Here is a 25,083-nt window from a genome sequence, read left to right on the forward strand (position 1 = left end):
CTCACCAGTAAAATGGGGATAATAATGGTAACTACCTGATAGGACTGTTTCAAAGATTGCATATTGATAATAGTTTCCCATCCTCGAGGCTCCATGGAAATGTAGCTGCTTTGGTTCCCATGACCATCCTCACCAAGTACCTCAATTTCATAAGGACAAGCACTCAGACCTCAGCACTGCAGTACCCTCCGCAGACCCCATAAATTTCCCTTTCCGGGCAGATCTGATCCAGCTTCCCCCTCATGGTGATGTCAGACCTTGGTCCTCCACCCCTCTGGAGCTGGTTCAATGTTCTGTCAGTTCCTCTTCAGCTTCATTTCACATAATGCACAGGCTTTCCCCTGCCTCCTTCCATAATGTGAGTGTAATGGTTCTGCATCCAGCCCAACTTCCTCTCTGACCAGTCCCTCACTTCCTCCTTGTTGCAGCGGGTTCCATGTCCACTCGCCCCTCCTGCCCCTACCTCTCCACCTCCTGTCTGATCCAGCCCAGGGACCAGCATCTCCTCTCCCCCTTCCCATAAACGAGCAGGCCACTGACTTGGTTGGCACCAGTGTTTTATTTCAGGGGGAAGGGCTTGAAGGCCCAGGTCTGTCCTGTGCACTCCTGGGGCCTCCAGCCTCTCACTTGGCCTTCGGGTTACGGAACTTGCGTCCAGCAAAGACAGCCTTGTCCCCAAGAGCCTCCTCAATCCTGGAAGGCAGACACGGTCAGGGCTGTGATATTCCAACCCAAAAGCCCTCAGCTCCTGATGCCCAGGCTCACTGTGCCCACGGTACCTCATGAGCTGATTGTATTTGGCCAGACGCTCTGAGCGGCATGGGGCACCAGTCTTGATCTGAAGAGAGAAGAATTCCAGGAGTTGCAAGCGATTAGAGAGAAGGGATTGCACCTGGCCCCAAGGGAGCAACCTGTGGTGGCATTCAGCTCTGGGGCAGGGAGCCAGGGACTCTAAGAAAACTCAGACACTGGGCAAAGGAGGGCCCAGGAGTACCTGTCCTGTGCAGAGCCCCACCACGAGGTCGGCGATGAAGGTGTCCTCGGTCTCTCCGGAGCGGTGGCTCACCATCACCCCCCAGCCATTAGACTGAGCCAGTTTGCAGCTGGGTGGAGAGGACACTTGATAAGGCCTGGTGGGACTTCCTCAGGGTGAAAGGCAGGGGGCTGAGTGAGGCCTTTCCGTTTTATTTTGGGGGATGAGAGATGTGTGGGGAGGGTAAAGTTCTTGAGGAAAGAGAGAAGGGGAGATTCCTGATCTTAAATTTGGATTCCTGAGATGCTGGTGGGAAGAAGCAGAATCTGGGAGATGGGGATGGCAAGGGTGGGGATGGGTTGAGGCAGCGTGACAATGACCAAAGTTCCAGGGTCAGGTCAGGAGTTAGTCAAAGGTTCGAGGTGGAGAGAGCGGGGTGGGTCAGGAGCCAAGCGGGAGTCAGACCTGGAGTTAGTGGGCAAGAGGGTGGCTGGAGAGGGTAGAGCTAGGTGGAGGGAGGCCATGATGCCCTGGGCCAGGAGGCACTCACGCCTGGATGGATTCAGTCACCGAGCCAATCTGGTTGACTTTCAACAGCAGGCAATTGCAAGCCTTCTTCTCCACCGCCTGGGCAATCCTCTTGGGGTTGGTGACTGTGAGGTCATCCCCCACAATCTGGATGTTGACCCCCGAGAGGAACGAGGTCCAGGTGGCCCAGTCATCCTGGTCAAAAGGATCCTCAATGGACACCACTGGTGGAGGAGGGAAGCAGAGTCGGGTTAAAGGTCAGAAGGGCCTCACAAAGGGGTGATGGGTCAGAAAATTGCAATGGGGCTAAGGATGGGAGGGATTGAGGTGGTGGCAGCAGAGGGGCCAAGGCCGGTGTGCTGAGCAGCTGCTGCAGACTTGGGCAGGAGCAGTGGAAGCCAGGGTCTCACCAGGGTAGTTCTTGATGAAGCTCTTGTACAGTTCGCCCAGCTTCTCTCCACTGATGTGCCGAGCGGGGTCATCAGGAGACTTGAAGTCGAGATCGTACTTCCCATTGCGATAGAACTCAGATGCTGCTACATCCATGCCAATCACCACCTTGTCGGGGTAACCAGCCGCCTGGATGGCCGTCTTCAGCAGCTCTAGGGCTGGGAGAGGGCAAGGGAGGACTTGAGGCTCCAGTGCACCCCATCTCTGTGGGGACCCCCAGCGTCCTGCCCCTCCAAGTGCTCACACTGACCTTCATTGTTCTCCAGGATGTTGGGTGCAAAGCCACCCTCATCACCCACATTGGTGGCGTCCTTCCCATACTTGGCTTTGATGACCCCCTTGAGGTGGTGGTAGACCTCGGCCCCAATGCGCATGGCTTCCCTGAAGGAGCTGGCTCCCACAGGCAGGATCATGAACTCCTGCATGGCCAGCTTGTTTCCAGCATGGGAGCCCCCGTTGATCACGTTGAAGGCCTGAGACAGGGAGAGGGTGCTCAGAACCTGGGCCAGTTTTTCCAGGAATCAAGAAGGGACTGGGGTGGCGGGGGTGGGGGGGGTGAAGTCAACATGGAATCCTGGATCCCCTACTTACTGAGTGGTCTAGATGAAAAATTTTACTCCTCAGAGCCTCTGTCCTCATTTTCATAAAATAGGGATATCATCTGCTTACCTGAAGGATCTTAGGTGAAAAATTAAGAGAAGTTGGATGCACAGTTCTTAGCATGCGCACCTAACATTGTCATGGCACTCACTACAGGCCAGGCACTGCTCTAAGTTCTTTATAATATTTTATTGGCTCATTTCGTTCTCTAAACCACCCTGTAACTAGGTACAGTTTATTATCCTTCACTTTACAGATGAGGAAACTGAGGCTCAGAGAAGTTCAATAAACTTGCCAGAAGTCACACAACTAGGTAAGAGACAAAACCAGGATTCGAACCCAGCAGCTTGTCTCCAGAGCTCAGGCTCTTACACAATCTGCCTAGTAAGTAACAATAAATGGTAACATTATTGTTGCGATTAAATTCAAAGGGTTTCCATAAAGAGCAAATTTGGTTTCATAAGGATTAAAGAAGACACAAAAATAAAACGCCCAGATCTTTGCTATGAAGAAGCTCTCCATCCAATCTGGCGTTGGGGCACAGCAGAATGAAAAAGTGGAGTAACTAAGCCTGGGATTGGAACGTGAAGGAGCCAGTTACATCTAGGGAAAGAAGCAGAGAGAGGTTGAAGGGAAGGTTTGGACTGTGGGAAAGGGGAAGGTTGAAAGGGGACGGCAGTAGGAGAGGTTCCATTTCGAGAAACTGTTTCTTGGAAGTTGGGTCTGGAAGGTGGATTTTCTGGGGGCTGCCCCTGCCCTCCCCCGATGGGTGGAGTGCCTGTGGGGTGTGACCTGGTGGCTGCACTCACAGGGACTGGGAGGATCAGCTCTGGGTTCCCCGCAAGATCTGCAATGTGTCGGTAAAGCGGCACCCCCTTCTCAGCTGCTCCAGCCTTACACACGGCCAGGGACACGCCCAGGATGGCATTGGCCCCAAACTTGGCTGGAGGAAGCAAGTATAAACTGTGAGTGCTCCACCCACAGGGTTTAGGGCTGTCTCCCAGAATGTCCCCTCTGGTCACCCCAGAAAGAATCCAGAGCTCCAAACCACTGGGCACTGAGTAAGTTAACCTATCTCTTCCCCACCCTACCCGGCCCCGGGATCCCCCACCCTAGGGAAACTTGTCAACTTCATGTCTGTATCCACAGCCGGGCCCAAGCCTGGCATGGGGCAGGCATCAGGAAATGCCTGGGGGATGAGTACAAATCCCGCCCGTTACACTGTGCCCCAAAATGCAGGATGCAGAAATAATCCTAACCAGACCTCAGGCCACAGTCCTCCCCAACCCCGCCCCTGCATTCCAGCCCCTACCTCTGCCCTGGCCCCCACAGCCCATCCCCTGTCCCTAGCCCTTCACTCACATTTATTCTCTGTCCCATCCAGCTCAATCATAAATTTGTCAACTTTTTCTTGATCCACTACACTTAGTTTCTGAAAAGGCAAGTTTAAGGAGGGGAGAGCAGAAGTTAGATTTCTCAGGAGTCAGGATGTGAGCTAGAGGAAAAAGACATGCAGGTATCGGGTCAGAAGGCTTGGCTGGCCAAGCCTGAGCTTCTGGGGATGAGGCAGCAGGTGGAGTGCGTCTTCTACTTGCCTTTTCCAGCAGCGCGGGGCCGAGGGTCTTGTTGATGTGTTCCACAGCTTTCAGGACCCCTGGAGAGGCCGCAAAGCAGGGGGTTCAGATCTCCTATGCAATCAGGTCTCTTCCCGAGGCCCCCAGCTCCTGGAGAACTTTCAGTTTCCCTTCTTCTTCCGATGCCCAACCTTTTTGGCACCAGGGACCAATTTCATGGAAGACAGTTTTTGCATGGACCAGGCATGGGGTAGGGGTATGGGATGGTTTCCATATGATCCAAGTGCATTCTACTTATTGTGCACTTTATTTCTAATCTAATGTTGCCAGTGATCTGACAAGAGGTACCAGTCCGTGCCCTGGAGTTTGGGGACCCCTTCTCTACCTTATGCAGACATTTCATGCCACATCCTGAAAGCCCCCCTCACATATGGCTCCTCCAGCCTTGGTCTTTCCTCACCTTTCCCCAGGTAGCGAGACTTGTCTCCATCTCTTAGTTCCAGAGCTTCATAGATACCTGTGGAAGCGCCACTGGGCACAGCTGCTCGGAATCGGCCTGGGATGGGAGGAATTGGAAGATCACAGAGAATCCCATTCACCTCCAAAGGGCCGAGGTCTCCTCTTGGAACCCAGAGACAGGGGGCAGTGTAGAGAGACCATGGCTCCTCACTGTGGGGTGGGGGGGGCGGAGTCAAGCTGGAAGAGCAAGGCTTGGGGAGAAGTCTGGAGAAGGGGATTCCAGAGAAAAGAGTGGATGTGGCATGCAGCTGGGGGGCAAAGGCAGATGGAGTTGGGGGTCTTCCCAGGTAAACCAGTTCAATAGCCCTGGGTTACCCTTGGCCGTGTGCAGGTCCACCTCCACAGTGGGGTTGCCCCTGGAGTCCAGGATTTCCCGGGCAAAGATTTTCTGCATGGCCATGGCTGCAGGGTGAGAGGTGTGAGTAAGTGTGGACAGCTGATCCCTTAAGGAACCCCAAATCCCTTGCCCTTTAAGAGTCTTCCCCACCCCAAGGAGGCAGGTGCTGGAGCTAAAAATACCTCACAAAAAGGTCACAGACCAAAGTGGCAGGCACAGCCCCCTCCCCCACTCAGAACAGCTCCTATTCCACCCTCCCATCCTCAGAATATGGGGCCTCTCTTTTAAAACTCCACCACTTGCTGAACCCCATCTCCCACAAAGCTGCACTATGCCTTCTCCCTCCACCCCCTGGCCAAATACTCTGTTTTCCATGGCTTCCTAGCCTTTAAAGCCTCTCCTGTTACTCTACCTCACTTTTCCTGCTCCTCAGCCTTCTCCAAATCCTCAGGGGGCCCAAATTCCACCACCTGGCTCCAACTCTAACTCCCCTTCTCCGTCATCTCTGTATGCCTCTCTTCACAGTCTCGTTTTCCTATCCTTGGGTACCCCCATCCTGTATGCTCCAACTCCTCCAGGATTCTTAAGCACAAGCTGACATTTCCCCCAGGCCAGCACAGCCCTCATCCTTTACCACCCCCATCCCCTGGGGCTGGAAGATTCACCAGACCTGGGATGTCTTCGCTGGGCTCTAAGTCTAGGTGGCAGCTGGGACAGTGTCAGCTCACCCCCTCTCAGGCCGGGAATTTATCCTGGAGCCACCCTGTACCCCAGCCAGCCCCGCCTCTCCCCCTCTCCATCCTCCCCCTGAAGCCAGGCTGGCAGCCAAGTGCCCACTACAGCCTAAAGCAGCAGCTTTTGGCCCTAGGCACCTGCCCCCTTCCCAAAAGGTCAATGACTATCCCCTCCTTTCTCTGTTCTCCAATAAAAGTCCTTATTTTTAATTCCGTTCCTGGGCAGAAAGAGGAGAGGGGCTTCAGAATTGGGGGGAGGGGTCTCTCCCCGTGTCAGGATTGTATTCCTCTTTTGCAAAGGTTAAAGAGGAACTAGTGCCCTTTAGGAAAGGCCAAGGGTAACCTGAGCCCTACAGGGCTGGGGAGGGGGCCTGGAAAAGGGGCTGCAGGAGTGACATCCATAGCTCACTTGGCGGGCGGGGGACTGCCTCTGTCCTCAATGGGAGCTGGGGAGGGGGTTCCGGCCGAGAGCAGAGCTCTAAATTGAACTGCCCACTCAGAAGGCGAGAGGGTCTCACCTCTCAGGGTCCTCATGGCGGTCTCTCTCCGCTCCACCCCATCCTACCCTCTCCAGGCCGGCGAGGGGAGTGGGGGAGGGGGGGAGACAGACGAATTTAGACAGGCCCTAGGAGTTGGCGCGGCGCCCTGCTGATAGCGCTGGGACAGCACTTATCGCCGGCGTGGAAGCTGTCAGTCAGAAGCCCTTTCTCCACCGATCGCGACTGCTGGCGCTTTAGGGCGTGATCCCAGCCCATCAATGAATGGTGCTGAATCAAAAGTGACCCCCCAAAAAATGAATGGACAGAAGGTGAAGTGCCCCTTTCTGAGCGTCTGACCGCCGGGGGCCAATCGGGTGGGCCTCTAGCACGGCGGGGAAGTGGGTCTCTGCAGTCTGTGACTCTCTCCGTCTCAGTGGGTGCGGCGCAAGTAAAGTCAGCCCTGACTTTGGCTGCAGCTCCGGCCAGGAGCGGAGGGCATGCGGGTTTCAAGCCGGCTGGCCGGCCGGCGGGCGAGGGTCACCGGCTTCTCGGCTCTTCGCCCCGGACTCAGGAGACCTAGCCTGCCGGCGCCTGAGCGGCCGGCGCCCGGTGACTCACCCCCAAGCTCTCTCCCGAGCTCCCCTCCCCGCCCTGCCCCGCGGTGTGTCTCCCAGCCTTCTCGCCACCCCCCACCCCCTTATCTCTGGCCGCTCCCTCTCGGGAGATTTCCACCCTGGGGTAGGGGGTGCGGTAGGCCAGAGGTCAGGATGGCGGGCGGGGAGCGCCGCCACGTGCCCGCCTGCGGCCCCGCCCGAGTTGGCCAGTGACTCAGCCGCGGCGGCTGTCGAGGAACACTGGTTCGGGGGGCGTCGGGTGCTCCGTGGGTTCCGAGTGGCCGCGCCCGCTACGGAGGACAGGAGGGAAACGAAGCCCCTTCGCGCCCGGGAGCCGCCCCTCCCCCGAGGGACCGGAAGCGGCCTAGCCCCTCAGCGGCCCCGGCGGCCAGCGCGAGCTAGAGTCACCTAAGCCGGACTCCAGGTCCTGCCCCACCCGCTTCCCGGTGGATAGCCAGCGAACTCATCGCACACAAGTTCTTAGCTTAAGTTTTACTGAAAAAGAACAAGAAAAACCCAAAAGGGCAAAGTTGAAGGGACTTTCCTCCTCTTGAAAAAGTTGCAATCTTGAGAAACCGCTTAGTATTCTTCCGCCTTGGAAAATAGGCCCGCCCGTCTGGCCCCACGGTGCTCAATGACCTCTGCAGACACGGGCCAAGGGGCACAGCCGGTGACCCAAACTGCTGACCGGGGTTCGGGCAGGGCTGGGACGTGGAGTGAGGAATGAGGCTGGAGCCGATCCAGTGAGTCACAACCCCCTGGAGTCGAGGTGGGCTCCAGTGAGTACCGCTTGTGCCGCCCGGGCAGATGCTGGGGACAGAAGTGTCCCTGGTGGGTGCCTTCAATTCTGAAGACGGCCGGGGGTATTTGGTCTAATTTCCTTTTACTACCTTATTTCTTGAATAAATAAAATCAAGAGGGCAGAAGCGGCCAGGCACACGCCACGCCTCGCCTCCGCCCCTTCCGCCCGGCGGGAGACACGTCCCCGGCCTGCCTGCCCTCACCGAGGGTCCAAATCAGTCCCGCTTGGCGCGCCCGGGCGCGCGCCCGCGAAGCCCGCCGTCTGCCCTAACCGCCCCACGCGCTTTCCCTCTCGGCCCCGGCGCAGGCGCGGGCGCACGCGCCCCGCCGCCGCCCGCCGTTCCTGCCCCCGGCAGAGGTGGGGGAAGGGGGAGTCGTTCTGTTTAACCCTGAGTTACCCGAATCCTCTTTAATTTGCTAAATTTGCAGTTTGCTAATTCTTACTTCTTTCACTTTCCTTCTTCCCTGTGGCTCACTACCTTTCCTTCCACTAAAGTCTGATAGTTTAGGCGGAGTGGAGCGGGCCCTAACCTTAACCCATCCCCACCCACCCCGATTCTTTTTGCCTCGCTTTCCATCGAACTCTGCAAATTTTGCAATAGGGGGAGGGATTTTTTAAAATGCATTTGCAAAGTTCGGTATCTGGGCAGGAGAGGGGAGGGAGAGAGGGAGTGGGGAGCAAGCCCCGCCCCCACCGCCCTTTGCAAATAAAAATCTAGGGGGGTGGGGAGGAGCAGGAAGTGGCGGTGCGAGGGCTGCTGCACAGCTAGCAGAGCCGCGGTCCGGACGGCAGCGCGTGCCCCAAGCTCTCCGTCTTCCCCCGCCCGCCAGCCCGAGCCCAGCCCGCGGCCCCAGCAGCAGCCCCGAGAGCAGCCCCAATAGCAGCGCCATGGCCGGGTGGAACGCCTACATCGACAACCTCATGGCGGACGGGACCTGTCAGGACGCAGCCATCGTGGGCTATAAGGACTCGCCCTCCGTCTGGGCCGCCGTCCCCGGCAAGACCTTCGTCAACATCACGGTACTGAGAGGCCTGCACAGTCCTGGGGACTGGCCCGGCTTGGACCCTGAGGGAGGGACTCGGGTGGGGGCGGGCGCGGTCTGCGGAGGGCGGCGAAAGGCCGTGACCCGGTCCTTGCCCTGGAAGTGGCGCGAATGGCGGCTGCACGTGAGCGGGCCCCTCCATGGCCCCCTGAATCCTCCGCCCCGGGCGGCGGCGCCCAACCCGCCCGCCGCCCCGCTTTCCGCGACGGGGCGTTACATCCGGGGCACGGGGCGGGGAGGGTGCGCCGCCCGGTGCGGCGGCCCACTTCCGCCTCCTCCAGGGCGGGTCGGGCACGCGCCGTAGTTTCTACCCAGGATTTTGATTGAGCAGGGACTTGGGGACCCCGGGACCCCTAGCTCCACTTCCGGCCGCCAGCTCGCGCCCCTTCCACTATTGTTCCTCTGAACCGGGAGGGAGCCCCAGTCGCATGGCCTGGGTCCCTAGCCCGATCTCCGTGGGTTCCCTGCCCCTCCCAACTCCATTAGAGAGGGCTAGGGCGCCACACGACGACCCCCTCCCCGCCAGTCGGCCGGTCGGACTCAGCATTCTTGAGAGACCAGTCCCGGGAGTCCCCTCGCCTTCCCTTCCCGCCATCAGGCAGGGCCTGGAGCAGGGGAACTTTGTGAGAAGTTCTAGGACAGTATAAGTGAAGGAAGAAGGGATGACTGCTGCTGTCCCCATCACCAACTCCCCTGTCCACACTGCCCGGAAGTGGGGAGGGGGAGCGGAAGTTCGAAAGGGGGGGAAGGGGATTTCCGGGCGGGAGGGGACCGGATGTGGGGATTTGGGGTGTAAGGGGGAGGGGAAGATACGTTCCCCGGGGTATCTAGACCCGAGAGCTGGCTGTCGGGTCTAGCCCCAGGCCCCCTCCAAAAGTTCTTCGACTTTCGCTGAATGCCCCAAGGCATCTGCTTGCTCATCTTAGAGCATAGATACCTGAACCTAAACTCTAAGTTACTTAGAGACCCAGGCGTCCGGGCCCCTAACAACTCCTGCAGAACCTTTGACCAAATAAGGGCAAAGTTGCTTCTCCTGCTTTGCCCGCCCCCTCCCTTCCCCTCTTCGCTTCTGCTTTTCCTGAAGGAGAGTTCTGAGCATCCAAGGCTCTCCACTCCATTCTCTTAACTGGTTTTTGGCCCCATTTATTTACTGGGTTTGCTTTCCCTATTAAACGACATCTAAATCGACATCTGAGTCAGAGGACCATGTTGTCCCTTCCTAGTACCATTCTCTAGGTTTCAAGATCATATTTTTGTGCACTTCCAACAATCCTGAGTTTCTCAAATTTCACGAATGTGTACAAAGCACATAACATACACCTTTCACCCCAGGGGGCTTAGCTTCCTTGAGAAATGGAAGACAGGTGAGAACTTTGGTGTATTGACTAACTTGCTGGGTGCTTGGTTCCCTTTTCAGCCTGCTGAGGTCGGTATCCTGGTTGGCAAAGACCGGTCAAGTTTTTTCGTGAATGGGCTAACGCTTGGGGGCCAGAAATGTTCTGTGATCCGGGACTCACTGCTGCAGGATGGAGAATTTACCATGGATCTTCGTACCAAGAGCACCGGTGGAGCCCCAACTTTCAATATCACTGTCACCATGACTGCCAAGAGTGAGTTCTTACCCATTCTCTAGCTCCAAAATCCCTAACGTACCTCCTTTTGTTAATCTTTTGGGTTCTTCTGTGTGGTCACTTAGTATGAAAGGATCAAACCAGGTTTCTACTCCCAGCCTGCTGGATGCTGGGGCATCGAATTGTTCCTCTAGTTCTGTCTCAGTGCCTCACCATACGCCTCACCATACGGTGTAGAGAAGTTGAACTGTATTACCTCTTAAGTTGCTTCTTACCTTGAGCATTTTCAGAGGAGAAACTCCCTGTTTTCTTGGAGGAGGTAAAAGGTTCATTGTAAGTCAGCATTCTGCTCTTGTCTTTTGAGCTCTTTTGTGAAAACTTGGAGGTGGCCGGCTCATCCACAGCCATTTCTAGCCTGAACACATGAGTCAACAGTCCAGGAGCCTTTGACCCCTAAATTTTACTGTGCTCCTTTCCAGCCTTTAAGCTTGATTTTCCCCTTTTGAAAAGACCTATTGTTTCAGGGTGACTGACAGCCTGCCTGTGTGTGGGGGGTTGGGAGAGATGAGGTTGGGTTACAGCCCCCAGGGTTGGACAGCTGCTGAACAGCTGGCAGGGGGTGGGGTGGTGACACCTGGGTCCTAGCCTCCTTTCTCTTTCCTCCAGCGCTAGTCCTGCTGATGGGCAAAGAAGGTGTCCACGGCGGTATGATCAACAAGAAATGTTATGAAATGGCTTCTCACCTGCGGCGTTCCCAGTACTGACCTCGTCTGGCCCTCCCCTCACCACTCCCCACTGCTTTTGCACCCCTCTCCTTCCCACACACATACATACACCATTTTTATTTTTTGGGCCATTACCCCACACCCCTTATTGCTGCCAAAACCACATGGGCTGGGGGCCTGGGCTGGATGGACAGACATCCCCTGCCCCCAACCCGTACCCCTCCTGTGTGTGGTTGGAAAACTTTTTTGTTTTTTGGGTTTTTTTTCTGAATAAAAAAGATTCTACTAACAAGGTGCTGTGTGGTTTTAGCCTGGGTGTCAGGATGGAAGACAGCTCTTGTGACCTGTCTCCTTTATCCTGGCTTGGGGTTAGAAGCGGCAGGAGAGTTTAGGAAATACAAAGTCTAAGATTTTGAGCTTCTTGCTTTCATGTCCAGGATTAAACACCTGGCCAGATTGGCCAGGCCTTCTCCAATAACATATCCAGCCCTAGGTTCCCAGTGTGCTAGCTAGATGAATTGGTGGATAATGGAACAGAGCCATCCAGACCAGAGAATGGGTCCAGGCCTGTGGGCAAGGCAGAGCCAGTTGAGTCATCTTCATGTGTGGGTGGGGCTCTCCCTCTCTGAGTCACAACAGATGCCTACTGGGGCTGTCCCCAAGACGGCAGGTTAGCCTCCCCTCCCCGCACACCCCTGTATGGTAGAAAGGGGCAGTTCCCCAAAAGATAATACATTTCCCTGTGTGAGAATGATCTCACCCTTCCTTAGTCCACAAAAACAGTTTTATTAACCCAGTAAGTGAAGACCCTGTCCCTTTGTACCCCGAACCCCTTCAAAAGGATGGAGCTGGGTAAGGGGAGAAATCTGGGGTGGAAGTATTTCCTATCCCTCAAAACTAGAAGACTGGAGAGAGCAAGAGGGGCTGTGCAAACAGGTCATCAGAGGTGGTGCGGAAGGGAGTATTAAACCAGGATGGCAGCTGAAGAGGTAGAGGGTGAGGGGTCTGTTGAAGACCCAGGAAAGACAAGGGGTGCTGGAGCTAGAGAGCCAAAGGAGGAGGGAGGTGTGGGGCTGGAGCCCAGAAGAGGGGTCCGTTCTGAGGCAGGCTGGTCCCTTGGCTCCCCTTCCTCATCACCCTCTTGTCCCTGGGTTTCTTCCTCCTGCTCATCATCCCCAGGACCCCGATGCACAGGCTGCTTGCAGATGGGGCAGGTCTTCCGGGTTTGAGTGAGCCAGGGGTCCACACAGCGGCTGTGATAAGCTGCCAAGAGGAATGAGGTAAAGCACCTGATGCCTGCTAGGGGCCTGGGGACATGGGCACAGGAAGTGAGGGCCTCACCGTGAGCACAGGGGAGTACCCTCAGCTTGTCCCCATCCTCATATTCATCCAGGCAGATGGCACACACATCATACTGGTCTCCTAGTGGAAGAAGAAAGTTTTTACAGAACCATTCTAAACCAGGGCCCACAGGAAGTCACTCTGGGAGGCCTGTGCTAAACCTGCAAGATATTTTTCTATCTCTAAAGAGCCAGAGGAAGAGCTAAGATGAGCAGGGTGGAACATGAGGAATCTGGGGTTAGAAGGCACAAGCAAAGAGAAGCAGAGGTAAGAAGGGAAGTGGGTTTTCTGGGGGTTAGTGTTAGTGGAGAGATAGTGAGTGGGAGGAGAGGAAGTGGGGCGGGGCTTCTGCCATAGCCTTATAAGGGCATTGGAGGCTCCAGGCCTGAAGACCCAGCCCCTTCTTACCTGTGCCTGCCTTCTCTGGCAGCATCTTCCCCGCTCCTATTTTTCTGCTTCATCCACCTTCTCTCTTACGAGAAAGGTCCTCCATCTTTCCCCCTCCCCCCAACTATTCCATTTAATCATCTTTGTTTTCCATCTCCTGCTCTAAACCTGTTCTGTCCTTTTATGTACGGCTTTAAAAAGGAAAGATGGCATCTCAAACTGACATCTCCCTGCCATCTCTGCCCCTTATCTCCTGGGCTTCAACTCCATCAGAACCAGGTAAGTGGTGGGAAAGGCCTGCTCCTCTAACCCTCCTCACCCTTCTGATAGTCATGTGTAGGGATCTGTTTCAGCTGCTCTTTGGTCAGTCGATTCCGCTGGAGCCGTTTCCTATGCTGGATGCAACGAACTATCTGGTGAAAGGGAGTGGATGCATCAGTCTTAGAAGAAATCTGGACAATCCAGTATAAACCATCCCTGTCTTGCAACCCCAGAGCCAATCTGGCTTTAAAATCTGGCCTTGACTCTCCCATCTTGGTCCCTGAGCTACTCACCATCACTGCTCCCATGGCCAAAACCAGCAGTCCTACAATCCCTGTGAAAGGGATGAGGTAATAGCCCAAGGGGAAGCTATTGTCTGGGACCAGAAGCACCCGAGCCCTGGGAAAAGGAAGACCAATATCAGAGGGGCGGAAAAGGCAAAAGGGCAAAGAAAGAGGGACAAAGTAACTGGCTCTGGACAGGGCGGGTGGGGATGGGGGAGAAAGTACCAAGAGGAAGAGTATGATGGGCCTGAGGCTGAATGGTTGGGGCACAGGCTTGGGCTCCAGGATGGCATGGAAGTGCTGAAGGAAGAGTAGGAAGGAGGGACAGGTCCTACCCCTTCTCGTAGACAAAGAGGGCACGCAGGTACTCGGAGCTCCTCTCCCCAATAAACACAGACGGGATCCAGATCTGCTGCTGGATTTCCTCTGCAGGGATGAGGGCATTACACTGGGGACCCAAGCTGCCACACGAATCCTTTGACTCTCTTGTCCCATCCCACCCAAAGCACTGATTTCCCTAAGGCTCCACCCCTCCTGCCATCCTCTCAGTCTAAGCTCTACTGAAAATGTAGATGTCCAGCCTTACCACTATTCCACACCATGTTCAGAAGTTCATTGGAATTCACATTGTGTACCACAGCTGCACCATACCCAGCCTTCTGAGCATTAAGGACCTAGGGAGAAAAGGCAGATAAGAAACCGTCATGGGCGTTGCCACCTTTTGTTCCTGGTGCTCACCCTCCCAGCTCCCACACCACATTCAGCAACCTTGAGGTCAAAGTTGCAGTCGAATCTTCGAAGCAGTGCAATAAAGACTGACCCGTTGACCGGGGCTGGGGGTGGTGGGGCAATGGGGCTGCAGGCATTGTCTGGGTGAGCCTCCACAAGGAAGCCCTGGGGAAGAGAAGCAAACAACAGTTGGATTTCATCTCCCTGGGTTCTGCTCCCCACAGGTTCCACCATGCACACTGGCTCCCACATCCTGCACATCCTCGTTCCTGGGGTTGGTCTGAGCAACCACACCAAAGTCGAAAATCTACCTCTTAAGCTTCTGAAGATGCAATTCTGGGCAAACAACAGCCCTTTACTAGATTCTGCATCATCCCTCTCTTTCCCACATGAGCTAATCTGTACCCCCACTCCTGGCTAATTCTTCGGCCTTCCAGTTCCCCACTCACTGTAATTCGATTCTCCATTCATCCACATCACTTTCTCAAGTTATTTCACATTCTCTGCTCTAGTACATACTTGTTTAAAAAAAAAAAAAAAAAAAAAAAAGGAGGTATTTGCGCTGAGCCCCCTGTTACTAAACGCAATACTTCCTCCAAGAATGGAATCTTAAACCAGTCTATCTGGAGTTACATGATCAGCATTAGTGAAGTGATCTGCCTGATAGACCCCTTCTGTCCCCTAAAGCAAGGTGATTTTGCCACAAACAAATCTTTGCTGGTATAACTCTTGTCCCACCCCTTTCTGCCCGTAAATCTTTCATTTTGTATAGTTCTTCAGAGATCTACCTGCTGGGTTCATGGGTTATTAAATAAAAGCCAGTAAGAGCTTTAAAATTCAGTCCTGTTGAATTTTATTTCTTAACACCTCCCTTTAATTTTCCAATTACCCATCTTACAAACAACAATACTGGTATTTATGGTCCAACTGAGTTCCTGCTATATGGTAGTCTGTGAAAAAGTACTACAAAACTGCTTGTCTAATTTAATCCTCCCAATAATCCTGTGATAAGTTCTATTATTTTCCCATTTTACAGTAAAACAAACTAAGGCTCAGAGAGATACTTAACTTGTCAAGATCATAAGGGCAGTAAGGCTCTAGAGACCCTACTGATGAGCACCACTAGCCCTACCTGTTATCTTAGTCCACTTTCAGTTTCCCTTCCGAGGCCCAGAGTTCTAGGAGTAGACTTTGTCTTTTACCTCCAGATTCTGGATTGCCACCACACTAGACGTGCTCTTGCACTTAGTCCTAACTTGACACTTTTCCCACTAACAGCTTCATCCAAGAAAGCCTCCTGAACCTCCACCCAGGAGAGATAATTGAAGGAAACAGGAAAAAAGGAAGAAAATCACCTGAAGTCCCTCCTGGCTCAAAGCAGCCCCGAAGAGAGCTGGGAGGTCTGCAAAGTCCATGCTGGCATTGTGGTCCGAGATCTGCGGACAGGAGTCCGTGTTGGCCCTTTAGTCTGCAACCTCTCCCTTCAGCGCCCTTCCCCCATTGGCCCCTCCGACTCACCGCTCGAATAAGCCCCCGGCTGGGGGCCGCTCCCCACAGCACAGTGACCACAACCACAGGAAGCGGGAAGGCCGCAGGGTGCATGGCAGCGGGAGGAGAGGCGGAGGGGGCCGCGTCCGGATAACAGGAACAGAAACGGAGTTCTGCGCCCTCTCTGGCCCTCCTTCAGGATCCCAGGGGTCCAACCACCCCCAGGTCCCACTTCCCAGCTACATGGGGCCTCGGGAAAGGACCTCCGACTCGGGGAGTGAGGTACCCAACTAGTCTATTGGAGCTGGGAGGGAGAGACTAAAAATAACCCTTTTCTGATATAGGAATAAAACCGGGAAAGGGGACGGAGACCAGCACAGGTGACAGAAAAACTTCTGGAAGGGAGGGGGAGCTCAAAGGGGTGGGACTTCCGGCCAGGTGGGCCGTCTTCCCATCCCCTGGAAAAGAGTTTCCGGCAAAGAAAGTCAGGCCGCTTCCAGCATTGGACGCTCACGACTAAGGACTTCCGGTTCTAAAAGACCGATTAAAAGAAAGGTCAGAGGTGGAGACAGTGCCTGTGGCAATGAAAGGGACGCCGATGCATCAGATGACTACTTAGTCGTTTCCCCGCTAGTGCCTAGGACCCTGCAACACCCCGGTTTACAAACCTGTCCTTCTTCTGGCCGCCGCGGTACCTTCAAGTCTCGCGAGAGGCTTCACCACATTTCCCTCCCACCAGCTGACAGCTTCCTCTATGTATCGCGAGAGACCGCCTAATTCTGACTAGCCTAGCTCAGTCCATCTCGCGAGATCTTTAGATACCCTCCTCTCCGTTTTCCCGCGATTCCAATTCGATAAAAATTGCGCCTTAGCTTCGGCTTCCAAAATCAGCCACACCCCTTCCCGCATCCATTCTTGAAGCTCCTCCTTCAGCTCCGCCTTACTCCCGGCCGCCTTTGCGCTCGCGCCTGCGCCTGCGCCAACTTCCAGCTAGCGCTGGACCTGAGAGCCGGAGGGGCGTGCGCGCGCGCCCTCGCCCCTGTTGCGCGCGCGGTGTCACCTTGGGCGCGAGCGGGGCCGCGCGCGCACGGTACCGCGAGCCGAGGGCCATTGAGTGGCGATGGCGGCGACGGCGAGTCCCGGGGCTTCTGGGATGGACGGGAAGCCCCGTACCTCCCCTAAGTCCGTCAAGTTCCTGTTTGGGGGCCTGGCCGGGTAAGCTCAGGCCCCAGGGATGGGACAGGAGGAGGAAGGGACGGGTGCAAGGAACCGGGCCCGGTTCTTCTTTGGGTGTGTTGCAGTGAACCGAGCTGACACGGGGTCAGTGCCGTCCCCATCGTATTGCAAGATACTTGATGGGCTGCCAGGATCTTTTCACCCATCGCAGGGCCTCTGGGCTGCATGCACGACCCCCACCAGACCACCTGAGTTTCCCAACCTATTGCTTGACTGCGGGACTGTTTGGGGTTTCAGGTCATTGCATGGCTCCTGCTGGACTATATGGGGTCCCAGATCATGAATGCCCACCTCCCCTTGGATTGGACTGCACGCAGTCCCGGGGTCACTGCTTGATACCCTTGTTGCTGCGTGAAACGCTTTCATTGCATGGTCCCTTCTGGACTGCTGGACTTTTAAGACCCATTGCTCTTGATACAGGTAGAGACTCTTGTACACGTGCCCACCAGCTCCTGAACACTTAGTGGCATGGCAGGCCCTGCCCTTTGTGACCTCTTGTTGCTGAGCTCCAAGGGACTTTGGTAGATCTGAGACACCTAGTCGTTGATGCCACCCCTGTCTTCCCCCAGGATGGGAGCTACAGTTTTTGTGCAGCCCTTGGACCTCGTGAAGAACCGGATGCAGCTGAGTGGGGAAGGAGCCAAGACACGAGAGTACAAAACCAGCTTCCATGCCCTCACCAGCATCCTGAGAGCAGAAGGGCTGAGGGGCATTTACACCGGGTACTGGGGCCAACGGATGGGGGTAGGTTGTGGGTTGACAGCTCTAGACCTGGGCTTGACTCAGACCCCTTCACTCCCCTCCCCAGGCTATCAGCTGGCCTGTTGCGCCAGGCCACCTACACTACTACTCGCCTTGGTATCTATACCGTGCTGTTTGAGCGCCTGACTGGGACTGATGGTACACCCCCTGGCTTTCTGCTGAAGGCCGTGATTGGCATGACTGCAGGTGCAACTGGTGCCTTTGTGGGGACACCAGCTGAGGTGGCTCTTATCCGCATGACCGCTGATGGCCGGTGAGTTCTAGGTCTGAGCCTGCCCCCAGCACCATTCCCTGGAATCTAGTATGAAAGAAGTGATTTCTTATCCTAGATCTAGGGCACAGCATTCACCTGTTCACAGCATTCTGGCCTTCCTTTCTTTGCGCCTGTGGGGGCAGAGTGGTCTAGCCCAAACTTGGCTTCTCCCTGCCTTCCCACCAGGCTTCCAGTTGACCAGCGTCGTGGCTACAAAAACGTGTTTAATGCCCTGTTTCGAATTGTCCAGGAAGAGGGGGTCCTCACACTATGGAGGGTGAGTAGAGGGGCTGGAGACTTAGGGGACCTGGGGTCCAGTCTTGGGCATTTCTGACTCCCCCTCCCCCTCCACCCCTCACCCCAGGGCTGCATCCCTACCATGGCTCGGGCTGTCGTCGTTAACGCCGCCCAGCTTGCCTCCTACTCCCAGTCCAAGCAGTTTTTACTGGACTCAGGTGAGACCCAGAGCTGAGCCCTCAGCTCCCAGCTAGCCTGGACCAGCTTCGAGCTGACTGCCACCCCCTGCTCCACCTCCCCCAGGCTACTTCTCTGACAACATCCTGTGCCACTTCTGTGCTAGCATGATCAGTGGCCTGGTCACCACTGCTGCTTCCATGCCCGTGGACATTGTCAAGACCCGGTGAGTATCTGGACAATCTGCACAGACCTGGGCCTGGAGAGGGATGAGAAAGGCCCTCTTATGTCCTCATGTCCCTGCCTCCTGTCCTTCAGGATCCAGAACATGCGGATGATTGATGGGAAGCCAGAATACAAGAATGGGCTGGTGAGGAACCAGAGCCTGGGGCTTGGGCTGCAGGATCGGATGCTGGGAGGCAGGGGGAGAAGGCAATAGCTGGGTAAGAGGAAGGGGACCCCAGAGGCTAGGTCCTAGCCTCAGTGCCCTGCCTGCCTTCCCATCTAGGATGTGCTGGTGAAGGTCGTCCGCTACGAGGGCTTCTTCAGCCTGTGGAAGGGCTTTACACCATACTATGCCCGCCTGGGCCCCCACACTGTCCTCACTTTCATCTTCTTGGAGCAGATGAACAAGGCCTACAAGCGTCTCTTCCTCAGTGGCTGAGGCAGGTGAGGGGCCTGGAGTCACTGCACCGGGCCTCCGTCTCACCCCCTGCTCCTACAGTCAGTGTGCCCCCCAACCCTGGGGGCCTGGACTCTGCCACCCTGGGCCCCCTCTATTTATTTTCCCAACACAGTGTGGTTCCCTGCTCTACGGTTAAAGACTTTGGTCTGTCCTGCCCAGCTCCAGCTTGCCCTCCTTGCCCTGATCAGCATCATCTCTGTCCCTGGCTGTACCTTGGGGGGACCTTGGAAGCTCACTGGGGATTTCTGGGGCCTCCTTGGATATTAGTTTCAGGGCACATAGGACAGCAGAAGCCCCTCCGTTCTCAGTGGGGAAACCAAGGCAGGGCTGAAGGGACAGGAGAGAGCAGAAGCCGTCAAGATGATCAAAGGTCTGCAGTAGGAGGATGTGGCTCTTCCTCCCTCCACCTCACTGAGGACATAATCAATAAATTGGATTGCTGACACCACCCCCAAATCTGGAGAGTTGTGGGCACAGGACGGGGAGGAGACCGGACAAATGAGCAGATGCTCCTGGAGAATAGGAACTGGAGTTTGTAAGAAAATTATTAAAGAAAGAGCACTCACGGTTTTTATACAAGTGTTATATATAAATCAGTCCCATATTGCAGCAGCTGACATATGAGAAAAACCCAAACTCCAGTCTTCCCAGCCGCTCCCCCAAGAACTCAGCAGATGCCCAGGTTGTCTCATGTAATCCCCAGGAAGAGCCTTGGGAGTCTGGTGACTGCTTCTGCAGCCTGAAGAGGGAGGGATTACAGCCTGAGAGGAGAAGGCTGACCTTTGAGGTGGCGGGGGGAGTGCGGGGAGCAGGTCATGGAGTGGACACACAGTCAGGCCCCCAGAGCCTGGAGGCTTAGGAAGGGGAAGATGTTTGCCGGAGACATGATCTGGGCCACAGGCTGGGGAGGGTGATTGCCTTCTTTGTTTCTTTAGAGGTGAGATACCAGGCCCTGCCCTCAAGAAGTTTAGAAACCTCTTAGGACATAAAAGGACATAGGAAGGTCAGTTGGAAGAAGAGCCTGGTGCTTGAGGCCTGAAGGCTTCTCCGGAGCCAGGCCAGGGAACAGGCAGGCAGCAGCTGAGAGCTGTCCCCTTGGCAGAACCCGTCAGTAGAAGCAGTTGAGCTCAACAGCCTGGCGGTGCAGCCCGGTCCTCCCACCTCTGCCTCTTGTCTTACCCGCTCTGCACACTGCTGGCCTGGGCCGCAGGAGCTGCTTAGGGACACTTGAAGCCAAGCCTGGATCTTGTCCTTAATGAGTTCCAAGTCCAGAGAGAGGAGAGTAACACAGAAACAGAGTCACCAGCAGACCACTGCAGGGTGACATGAAGCACCCAGGCCGGTCTGGGCCAGAAGAGACTGCACAGTAACCAACTGGTCAGGGAAGCAGGGCGGGGAAGCTTTCCTGGCCCTCTGAGAGCAAAGGCTTAGAGAAACTCAGGAGCCGGTAATCTCTGCAGAGCCTAATAGCTGGAGCACAGGCAGTGAAGTGTTTGCTGGGAGAGGGGAAGCCGGACCATTAGGTGGATTGGTGCACAGAAGTCGTCAGTGGCCAAGCTCAAGAGCTGTCTTCTATTATGGGATGAGTTCAAAGCAAGAAAAGAAATATCAGGGTTTCACATTAGGAAGATTCTCCCTGCACCACCCAAAGGAGGAAGGGGTCTCCCTGGAGCCAGAAATGCTTAGCCCTCACTCGCATTCTCTGGACCCCAAATCTGGGTTTGGGCAAGAGGCAGGAGAGAAAGTCCGCCCAGCATGCTAAGGGGAATGGCGGAGCCCATGGCACCTGGGGAAGAGAAGTGGGCTCCATTTGCCTGCCTCCTGGCTTGATAGCAGGAAACCTGAGATTAACTCAGTAAAACCCACCAAGATGGTGCACACTGCCAGGCTCTCCCCTGCCCTGCCCCCCTGGGCAGAGCAGGAGAGCTGTGTTTCTGGTGCCCCCCAGTGCCAGGAAGCACCCACCTGGCCTAGTACTGCGGGCTGCAGGCAGATACCCTCAGTAGCATCCCTGAGCTCCCAGGAAACTTCTGATTCTTGACTTGGAACTTGCTCGCGGTGGCCTGGTTGTTGGTGACCCCTGGAGGAGAGAAGGAAGGCACCCCCGGCAGGGGAGGCCAGGTCAGGACTAGAGCTTCTGAGCAGTGCAACTAGGGTGGGGCAGATGGGGCCTTGGGAATGCTGGTGAAGGCGCCCCAGCCTTGTTTCCCTCTCCCTGCACCACCCAAAGAAACAAAATTCCATTTTAAAATTATGTTTATTGTACAAATAACATTACGATGGTGGAAAACTAGAAAATGGTAAACAGAGGAAAAGAACAGAAAACCAACCCCTATTTATACCATCCAGAGACACTCAGGGCCCACACGTTGACACATCTTTTTCCAAGTTTTCCTCAACAGGTACACTTGGGAACCACCTTTACAATGTTATTTGCCCTTTCCTAAAACTTTCCCAAAGTGATAGTAATAACCTACTGGTCTGGGAACCCCACCATCTATCCAGCATACGGAGCTCTGTTCGGTGACCTCCCCTCCAACTCCTCCGTGATTTGTTGGGTCTGGGACTGTGTGCAGGGGAGACTCCTGATAAAGGCACAGTAATGAAGACCTCCTTGACCCTGTGCTCCATACCCACCCACCCTCTATTAGACCCCAAAAGGAGAGTCAGACTCTGTCTCGGGGTCCCCAAACCACCCACCCTCAGAGGCTGTGGCCAGAGTACCTAACACCCACAGTCCCTAGCAGATCCCCACCACGACCCAGGCTCAGGGCCGAAGGCCGCCGACCCGCCTGCAGAGGCCCCATGCGGCCATTACGCCGCACCCACAGGAAAAGACTAGAGCGGAAAGTGGGAAGTAAGCCTTGGAAGAAAAGCAGCCAGGCCCGGTGTACCGTCACCTGCCTTCCCCTTTGCAGCTCCAGGTGCGCCGTGTGGGTGGCCGTGGCCAGGGCCCATGGCTTCACCTGCTGGACCCAGCACAGCAGCAGGATGAGGATCACAGAGGCAACCAGGAGCCAGAGGAGACCCAGGATATAGAAGCCCAGGAACAGACAGCAAGAGTCAGAGCTGAGAAGAGGGTTGTTACTGGAACTAGCCAATCCCTGGGCCTTCCAGAGGTTGTCAGATTCAGAGATGATGGTTATGGTGGATTCTAAGATAGTGGGGAGTGAAATGGATTCTGTGGAGGTTAAGAATATGGTTGATTGTAAAGTCTCACTTATGGGTTCTGGGGTGGTCGGGGTAGTGGGCTCTGGGGTGGTCGGGGTAGTGAGCTCTGGGGTGGTCAGGGTAGTGGGCTCTGGGGTGGTCAGGGTAGTGAGCTCTGGGGTGGTCGGGGTAGTGAGCTCTGGGGTGGTCGGGGTAGTGAGCTCTGGGGTGGTCGGGGTAGTGAGCTCTGGGGTGGTCGGGGTAGTGGGCTCTGGGGTGGTTGGGATTGTGGATTCTGGGGTGGTCGGGGTTGTGGGTTCTGGGGTGGTTGGGGTTGTGGGGGGTTCAGTAGTGGGTTTTAGAGTTTTGGAGGAGGTGATGGAGTCTATAGTAATTGGGATCGTGGTCAGTTTCTTAACTGGAGGCAAGGAGGACACCTGACTGCCTGGCAAAGTAGTCAGTGCTAAATAGAGCAGGTCCCAGTGCATGGTGTGGCTAGAGGGGCTGCTTACAGTGTTCACGACAGGTACCTCCTGTTCCTCATCATATTCATCGTAGTCCAGGTTGTCCCTGTCACCAGGGATGTTGCAGCCATCCCCCGAGAATTTGTAGACGTACGTGCCATTCATATCGACACATTGAACGCTCTTCACATCGGGGGTCATGGCCTTAATGTCCACATCCTCCTCCCATACGTACACGTTGCTGGGGTTGTCCTGCAGCCAGCGGCTGAAATAGAGGATCCCGCAGTCGCAGGACCAGGAGTTGTTATGGAAAAAAGCGTAAGGCAGGAGGAGCATCCCAAAGAAGCCCGTTGGTATCGTGCGCAGCCTGTTCTTTTGGAGGTAAAGGGTGTCAAGTTCCTCCAACCCTTTTAGAAGCTCAGTGGGCAGCTCTTGCAAGTCGTTTTCAGCCAGGTTGAGCTTCCTCAGGCGGGGTGTGGGCACCAGGAGCTCAGGGGGCAGAGTCCTCAGCTGGTTTCCGCGCAGATAGAGCTCGTGGAGGTGGCTCAGGCCACGCAGAGCATTAGGAGGCAACGAGGTCAGCTTGTTGAAGGACACGTCCAGGATAGACAGAGCTGGCAGTGCCCGTCCCAGCTCGGGCAGGCTTCTCAGCTTATTGTGGGCTAGATTCAGGACCTCCAGCCGCGGCAGTTTCGCGTCTGCCTGCAGGCTGGTCAGCTGGCTCTTACCCAGGAACAGCTCAGTGAGGTGGGGCAGATTCACCACGGATGCCATGGAGAAAGTGCCCAGGGGGTTCTCACCCAGGTGGAGGATGGCGGTGTCGGCCTGCAGGTTTGGAGGCGGTGCCTTCAGTCCCTTATTTTCACAGTTCACTTCTACCTGGCTGTCCTTGTTGCCGACTTCACAGATGGGGACGGGGTGTGAAGGGCTTGGCAGCAGGAACAGCAAAAGGAGGAGGGGCATGGTGACCTGCGGGCAAGGGGTTTTGAGTGGGCACCCCTCGGGCCCACAGCAGTATGCCTCCAGGCCCTGGCCCCCACTACGGCCTCTAGGATTGTTTCAGAAACTCACCTCCCACACCTCTCTCCCTTCATTCCCCTCTCCTCCCCTTGACCCGCAAAGCCTAAACTACTAGCTCCAGCCCTTGGCGGTTATCCCTCCCTCAGGCCCCGGCCTCCCCGAGCCCTGGCCCCAGCTCACAGACCAGCAGAAGAACCGCCGGAGACACAGAGCTTCTTCCAGGGTGCGACTTGGTCCTTCTGTCTTCCAGCTCCAGGGAGGGCCTGATTAAGGGCAGGAAGAGGGTAGGGATGGGGAGGAAATGGCAGCCTGATATGGGCTCCCGGAACCCGGGAACAGCCTCCATCCTGGACACAAGCCCTTATCACATCCTTCCACAACTTGCCCTGAGCCCTCCTTTGGCTCTGTTCTCTCCTGCTCTCCTCCTACCTTGGGGAGATAGGGGGTGGACTCCAACCACCGCTTGCTTCCAGGCTTAAAAAACCTCTCCAGCTGCCCTCCTCATTTCCCCTTCACAGCTGCATTCTTAGAATTGCCTACTTTTAACCCTGGCCTCCCTCTCACTCCTCACTCTCCTCTAGGCTGCTTCCCACCTGCCCCCTACTCCATGGACTCAGTTCTTGCCATGTACCCCTGACCCTCTCCACCCACCCGACACTGTTTCCTCCACACCATCTTGTTTTCCACAGCCCACACACCTGTGGCCACTCCCACCTTGGGACTCATGACAGTAATTTTTTTTCTTTTTTTAATTTATTTTTGGTTGAATTGGAGTTGATTGGCAAGTTGATTGTTCTGCTGTTACTGCCAGTGACTCAGTTATACACATACATACATTCTTATTTATATTCTTTTCTATTATGGTTTATCCCAGGATATTGAATATAGTTCCCTGTGCTATACAGTAGGACCTTGTTGTTTATCCAAGAGTAATTTTTTCTTGGTTTTCTTCCTGCTTCTTTAGCTGACCTTTTTCAAATCTTCTTTGTGGATTCCTCTTCTTCTATCCTTCATGAGAGATTAACCTGCCCCAGAGTTGTCACTGGCCTTCTTCTGTGATGCCACACAAACCCCTGAGCTTCCCCTCATCCACTCCCTTGCCTTTGGCCACCACTTGTCCCCTCAGTGATTCTCAAGTCTTCATCTCTAGCCCAGACCCCTCTCCTGAGACCCAAACACATATGTCCCACCGCCTTTTGAACTTCTTGGCTGTCCCACAGGCCCTGAAGCAATATGTTCAAAAACTAAGTTCATCGCCTCTCTCTGAATAGCCTGTCTTCCTGTGTTGTCCAACCTGGTGAATGGTTTTGTCATCCGCTCATTTATCTAGTACAAGCAAAATCCCTGAGAGTCATCCTTAGCTCCACCCCCTATTTAACCTGCCACCAAGTCCCACTGGTTTTCCCTCCCAATGCCCCTCAGCCCCCTTTTTTCCACCCTCACTGCCACCATCTTCATGCAGGGTGCCATGTTCTGTCCACTGTGTCTCTGTGACAGCCTCTCCACTGCTCTCCCCATTTACTGACCCCCCTCCTTCTCCCCACCTGAGTGGTCCTTCAGAAATGCTCGTATCCTTCCACTGCTTGAAATTCACCAATGGCTCCTTGCAACCCTCAGGAGGGAGTCTGAAAACCCTAACAGGCCTACAGAGTCTTGTAAG

General features: G+C 55.2%; 5 protein-coding genes across 10 annotated transcripts; 2 read left to right on the top strand and 3 right to left on the bottom strand.

Annotated features, from left to right (window-relative positions):
• Positions 1 to 540: 540 nt before the first annotated feature.
• ENO3 (enolase 3) lies at positions 541 to 6,304 on the bottom strand. Of its 2 annotated transcripts, none has more exons than XM_012185588.4 (12): positions 6,234 to 6,304; positions 4,960 to 5,046; positions 4,586 to 4,681; positions 4,147 to 4,205; positions 3,914 to 3,983; positions 3,361 to 3,494; positions 2,202 to 2,424; positions 1,912 to 2,109; positions 1,524 to 1,725; positions 995 to 1,103; positions 780 to 838; positions 541 to 693 (listed from the first exon to the last, which is right to left on the bottom strand). In XM_012185588.4, exons 1-12 carry the CDS (start codon positions 6,247 to 6,249, stop codon positions 624 to 626), a joined length of 1,323 nt encoding a protein of 440 aa, XP_012040978.1. In that variant the 5' UTR covers positions 6,250 to 6,304; the 3' UTR covers positions 541 to 623. The 2 variants fall into 2 exon arrangements, with proteins under 2 accessions (XP_012040978.1, XP_012040979.1); XM_012185589.4 differs by lacking the exon at positions 6,234 to 6,304 and adding an exon at positions 5,652 to 5,680.
• Positions 6,305 to 8,344: 2,040 nt separating this feature from the next.
• On the top strand, positions 8,345 to 11,241 carry PFN1 (profilin 1). Its single transcript, XM_027975084.2, has 3 exons — positions 8,345 to 8,630; positions 10,071 to 10,263; positions 10,891 to 11,241. The coding sequence occupies exons 1-3, from the start codon at positions 8,499 to 8,501 to the stop codon at positions 10,986 to 10,988; spliced, it is 423 nt and encodes a 140-aa protein (XP_027830885.1). The 5' UTR covers positions 8,345 to 8,498; the 3' UTR covers positions 10,989 to 11,241.
• A 474-nt stretch (positions 11,242 to 11,715) lies between these two features.
• Positions 11,716 to 16,138, bottom strand: RNF167 (ring finger protein 167). 3 transcript variants are annotated; one of them, XM_004012605.5, is made up of 10 exons: positions 16,108 to 16,138; positions 15,470 to 15,971; positions 15,307 to 15,387; positions 13,991 to 14,116; positions 13,809 to 13,896; positions 13,558 to 13,648; positions 13,232 to 13,337; positions 12,997 to 13,090; positions 12,291 to 12,371; positions 11,716 to 12,212 (listed from the first exon to the last, which is right to left on the bottom strand). In XM_004012605.5, exons 2-10 carry the CDS (start codon positions 15,551 to 15,553, stop codon positions 11,914 to 11,916), a joined length of 1,050 nt encoding a protein of 349 aa, XP_004012654.1. In that variant the 5' UTR covers positions 15,554 to 15,971; positions 16,108 to 16,138; the 3' UTR covers positions 11,716 to 11,913. The 3 variants fall into 3 exon arrangements, with proteins under 3 accessions (XP_004012654.1, XP_027830870.1, XP_060251345.1); XM_027975069.2 differs by having other exon boundaries at positions 15,470 to 16,138; XM_060395362.1 differs by lacking the exon at positions 16,108 to 16,138 and having other exon boundaries at positions 14,043 to 14,116; positions 15,307 to 15,568.
• Positions 16,139 to 16,559: 421 nt separating this feature from the next.
• On the top strand, positions 16,560 to 18,768 carry SLC25A11 (solute carrier family 25 member 11). Its single transcript, NM_001127273.1, has 8 exons — positions 16,560 to 16,654; positions 17,245 to 17,397; positions 17,484 to 17,690; positions 17,877 to 17,967; positions 18,055 to 18,145; positions 18,231 to 18,330; positions 18,423 to 18,474; positions 18,613 to 18,768. Exons 1-8 carry the CDS (start codon positions 16,560 to 16,562, stop codon positions 18,766 to 18,768), a joined length of 945 nt encoding a protein of 314 aa, NP_001120745.1.
• Positions 18,769 to 19,357: 589 nt separating this feature from the next.
• GP1BA (glycoprotein Ib platelet subunit alpha) lies at positions 19,358 to 23,664 on the bottom strand. Of its 3 annotated transcripts, XR_009595525.1 has the most exons (3): positions 23,608 to 23,664; positions 20,755 to 23,372; positions 19,358 to 20,361 (listed from the first exon to the last, which is right to left on the bottom strand). XR_009595525.1 is itself a non-coding variant. In XM_012185590.5 (2 exons), exon 2 carries the CDS (start codon positions 23,364 to 23,366, stop codon positions 21,492 to 21,494), a length of 1,875 nt encoding a protein of 624 aa, XP_012040980.3. In that variant the 5' UTR covers positions 23,367 to 23,372; positions 23,608 to 23,664; the 3' UTR covers positions 19,358 to 21,491. The 3 variants fall into 3 exon arrangements, 2 of the variants coding, with proteins under 2 accessions (XP_012040980.3, XP_042111515.1); XM_012185590.5 differs by having other exon boundaries at positions 19,358 to 23,372; XM_042255581.2 differs by having other exon boundaries at positions 19,358 to 23,372; positions 23,604 to 23,664.
• Between the last annotated feature and the right edge of the window lie 1,419 nt (positions 23,665 to 25,083).

The sequence above is a fragment of the Ovis aries genome, chromosome 11 (assembly GCF_016772045.2).
Source record: "Ovis aries strain OAR_USU_Benz2616 breed Rambouillet chromosome 11, ARS-UI_Ramb_v3.0, whole genome shotgun sequence".
NCBI lineage: Eukaryota > Metazoa > Chordata > Mammalia > Artiodactyla > Bovidae > Ovis > Ovis aries.

Bases quoted from the DNA above. Each gene is read 5' to 3' on its own strand.
- ENO3 (XM_012185588.4), bottom strand. The intron at 2,110-2,201 runs GTCAGTGTGAGC...GCCCTCTCCCAG, and splicing joins CATCCTGGAGAACAATGAAG to CCCTAGAGCTGCTGAAGACG. The intron at 694-779 runs GTACCGTGGGCA...TCTGCCTTCCAG, and splicing joins AAATACAATCAGCTCATGAG to GATTGAGGAGGCTCTTGGGG.
- PFN1 (XM_027975084.2), top strand. From the start codon at position 8,499: ATGGCCGGGTGGAACGCCTACATCGACAACCTCATGGCGGACGGGACC. The intron at 8,631-10,070 runs GTACTGAGAGGC...TTCCCTTTTCAG, and splicing joins AGACCTTCGTCAACATCACG to CCTGCTGAGGTCGGTATCCT. The intron at 10,264-10,890 runs GTGAGTTCTTAC...TCTTTCCTCCAG, and splicing joins TGTCACCATGACTGCCAAGA to CGCTAGTCCTGCTGATGGGC.
- RNF167 (XM_060395362.1), bottom strand. From the start codon at position 15,553: ATGCACCCTGCGGCCTTCCCGCTTCCTGTGGTTGTGGTCACTGTGCTG. The intron at 14,117-15,306 runs GTGATTTTCTTC...TCTCTTCCCCAG, and splicing joins TGAGCCAGGAGGGACTTCAG to GGCTTCCTTGTGGAGGCTCA. The intron at 13,897-14,042 runs GTCAGTCTTTAT...TTTTCTCCCTAG, and splicing joins CCCCCAGCCCCGGTCAACGG to GTCCTTAATGCTCAGAAGGC.
- SLC25A11 (NM_001127273.1), top strand. From the start codon at position 16,560: ATGGCGGCGACGGCGAGTCCCGGGGCTTCTGGGATGGACGGGAAGCCC. The intron at 16,655-17,244 runs GTAAGCTCAGGC...GTCTTCCCCCAG, and splicing joins CTGTTTGGGGGCCTGGCCGG to GATGGGAGCTACAGTTTTTG. The intron at 17,691-17,876 runs GTGAGTTCTAGG...CCTTCCCACCAG, and splicing joins CGCATGACCGCTGATGGCCG to GCTTCCAGTTGACCAGCGTC.
- GP1BA (XM_012185590.5), bottom strand. From the start codon at position 23,366: ATGCCCCTCCTCCTTTTGCTGTTCCTGCTGCCAAGCCCTTCACACCCC.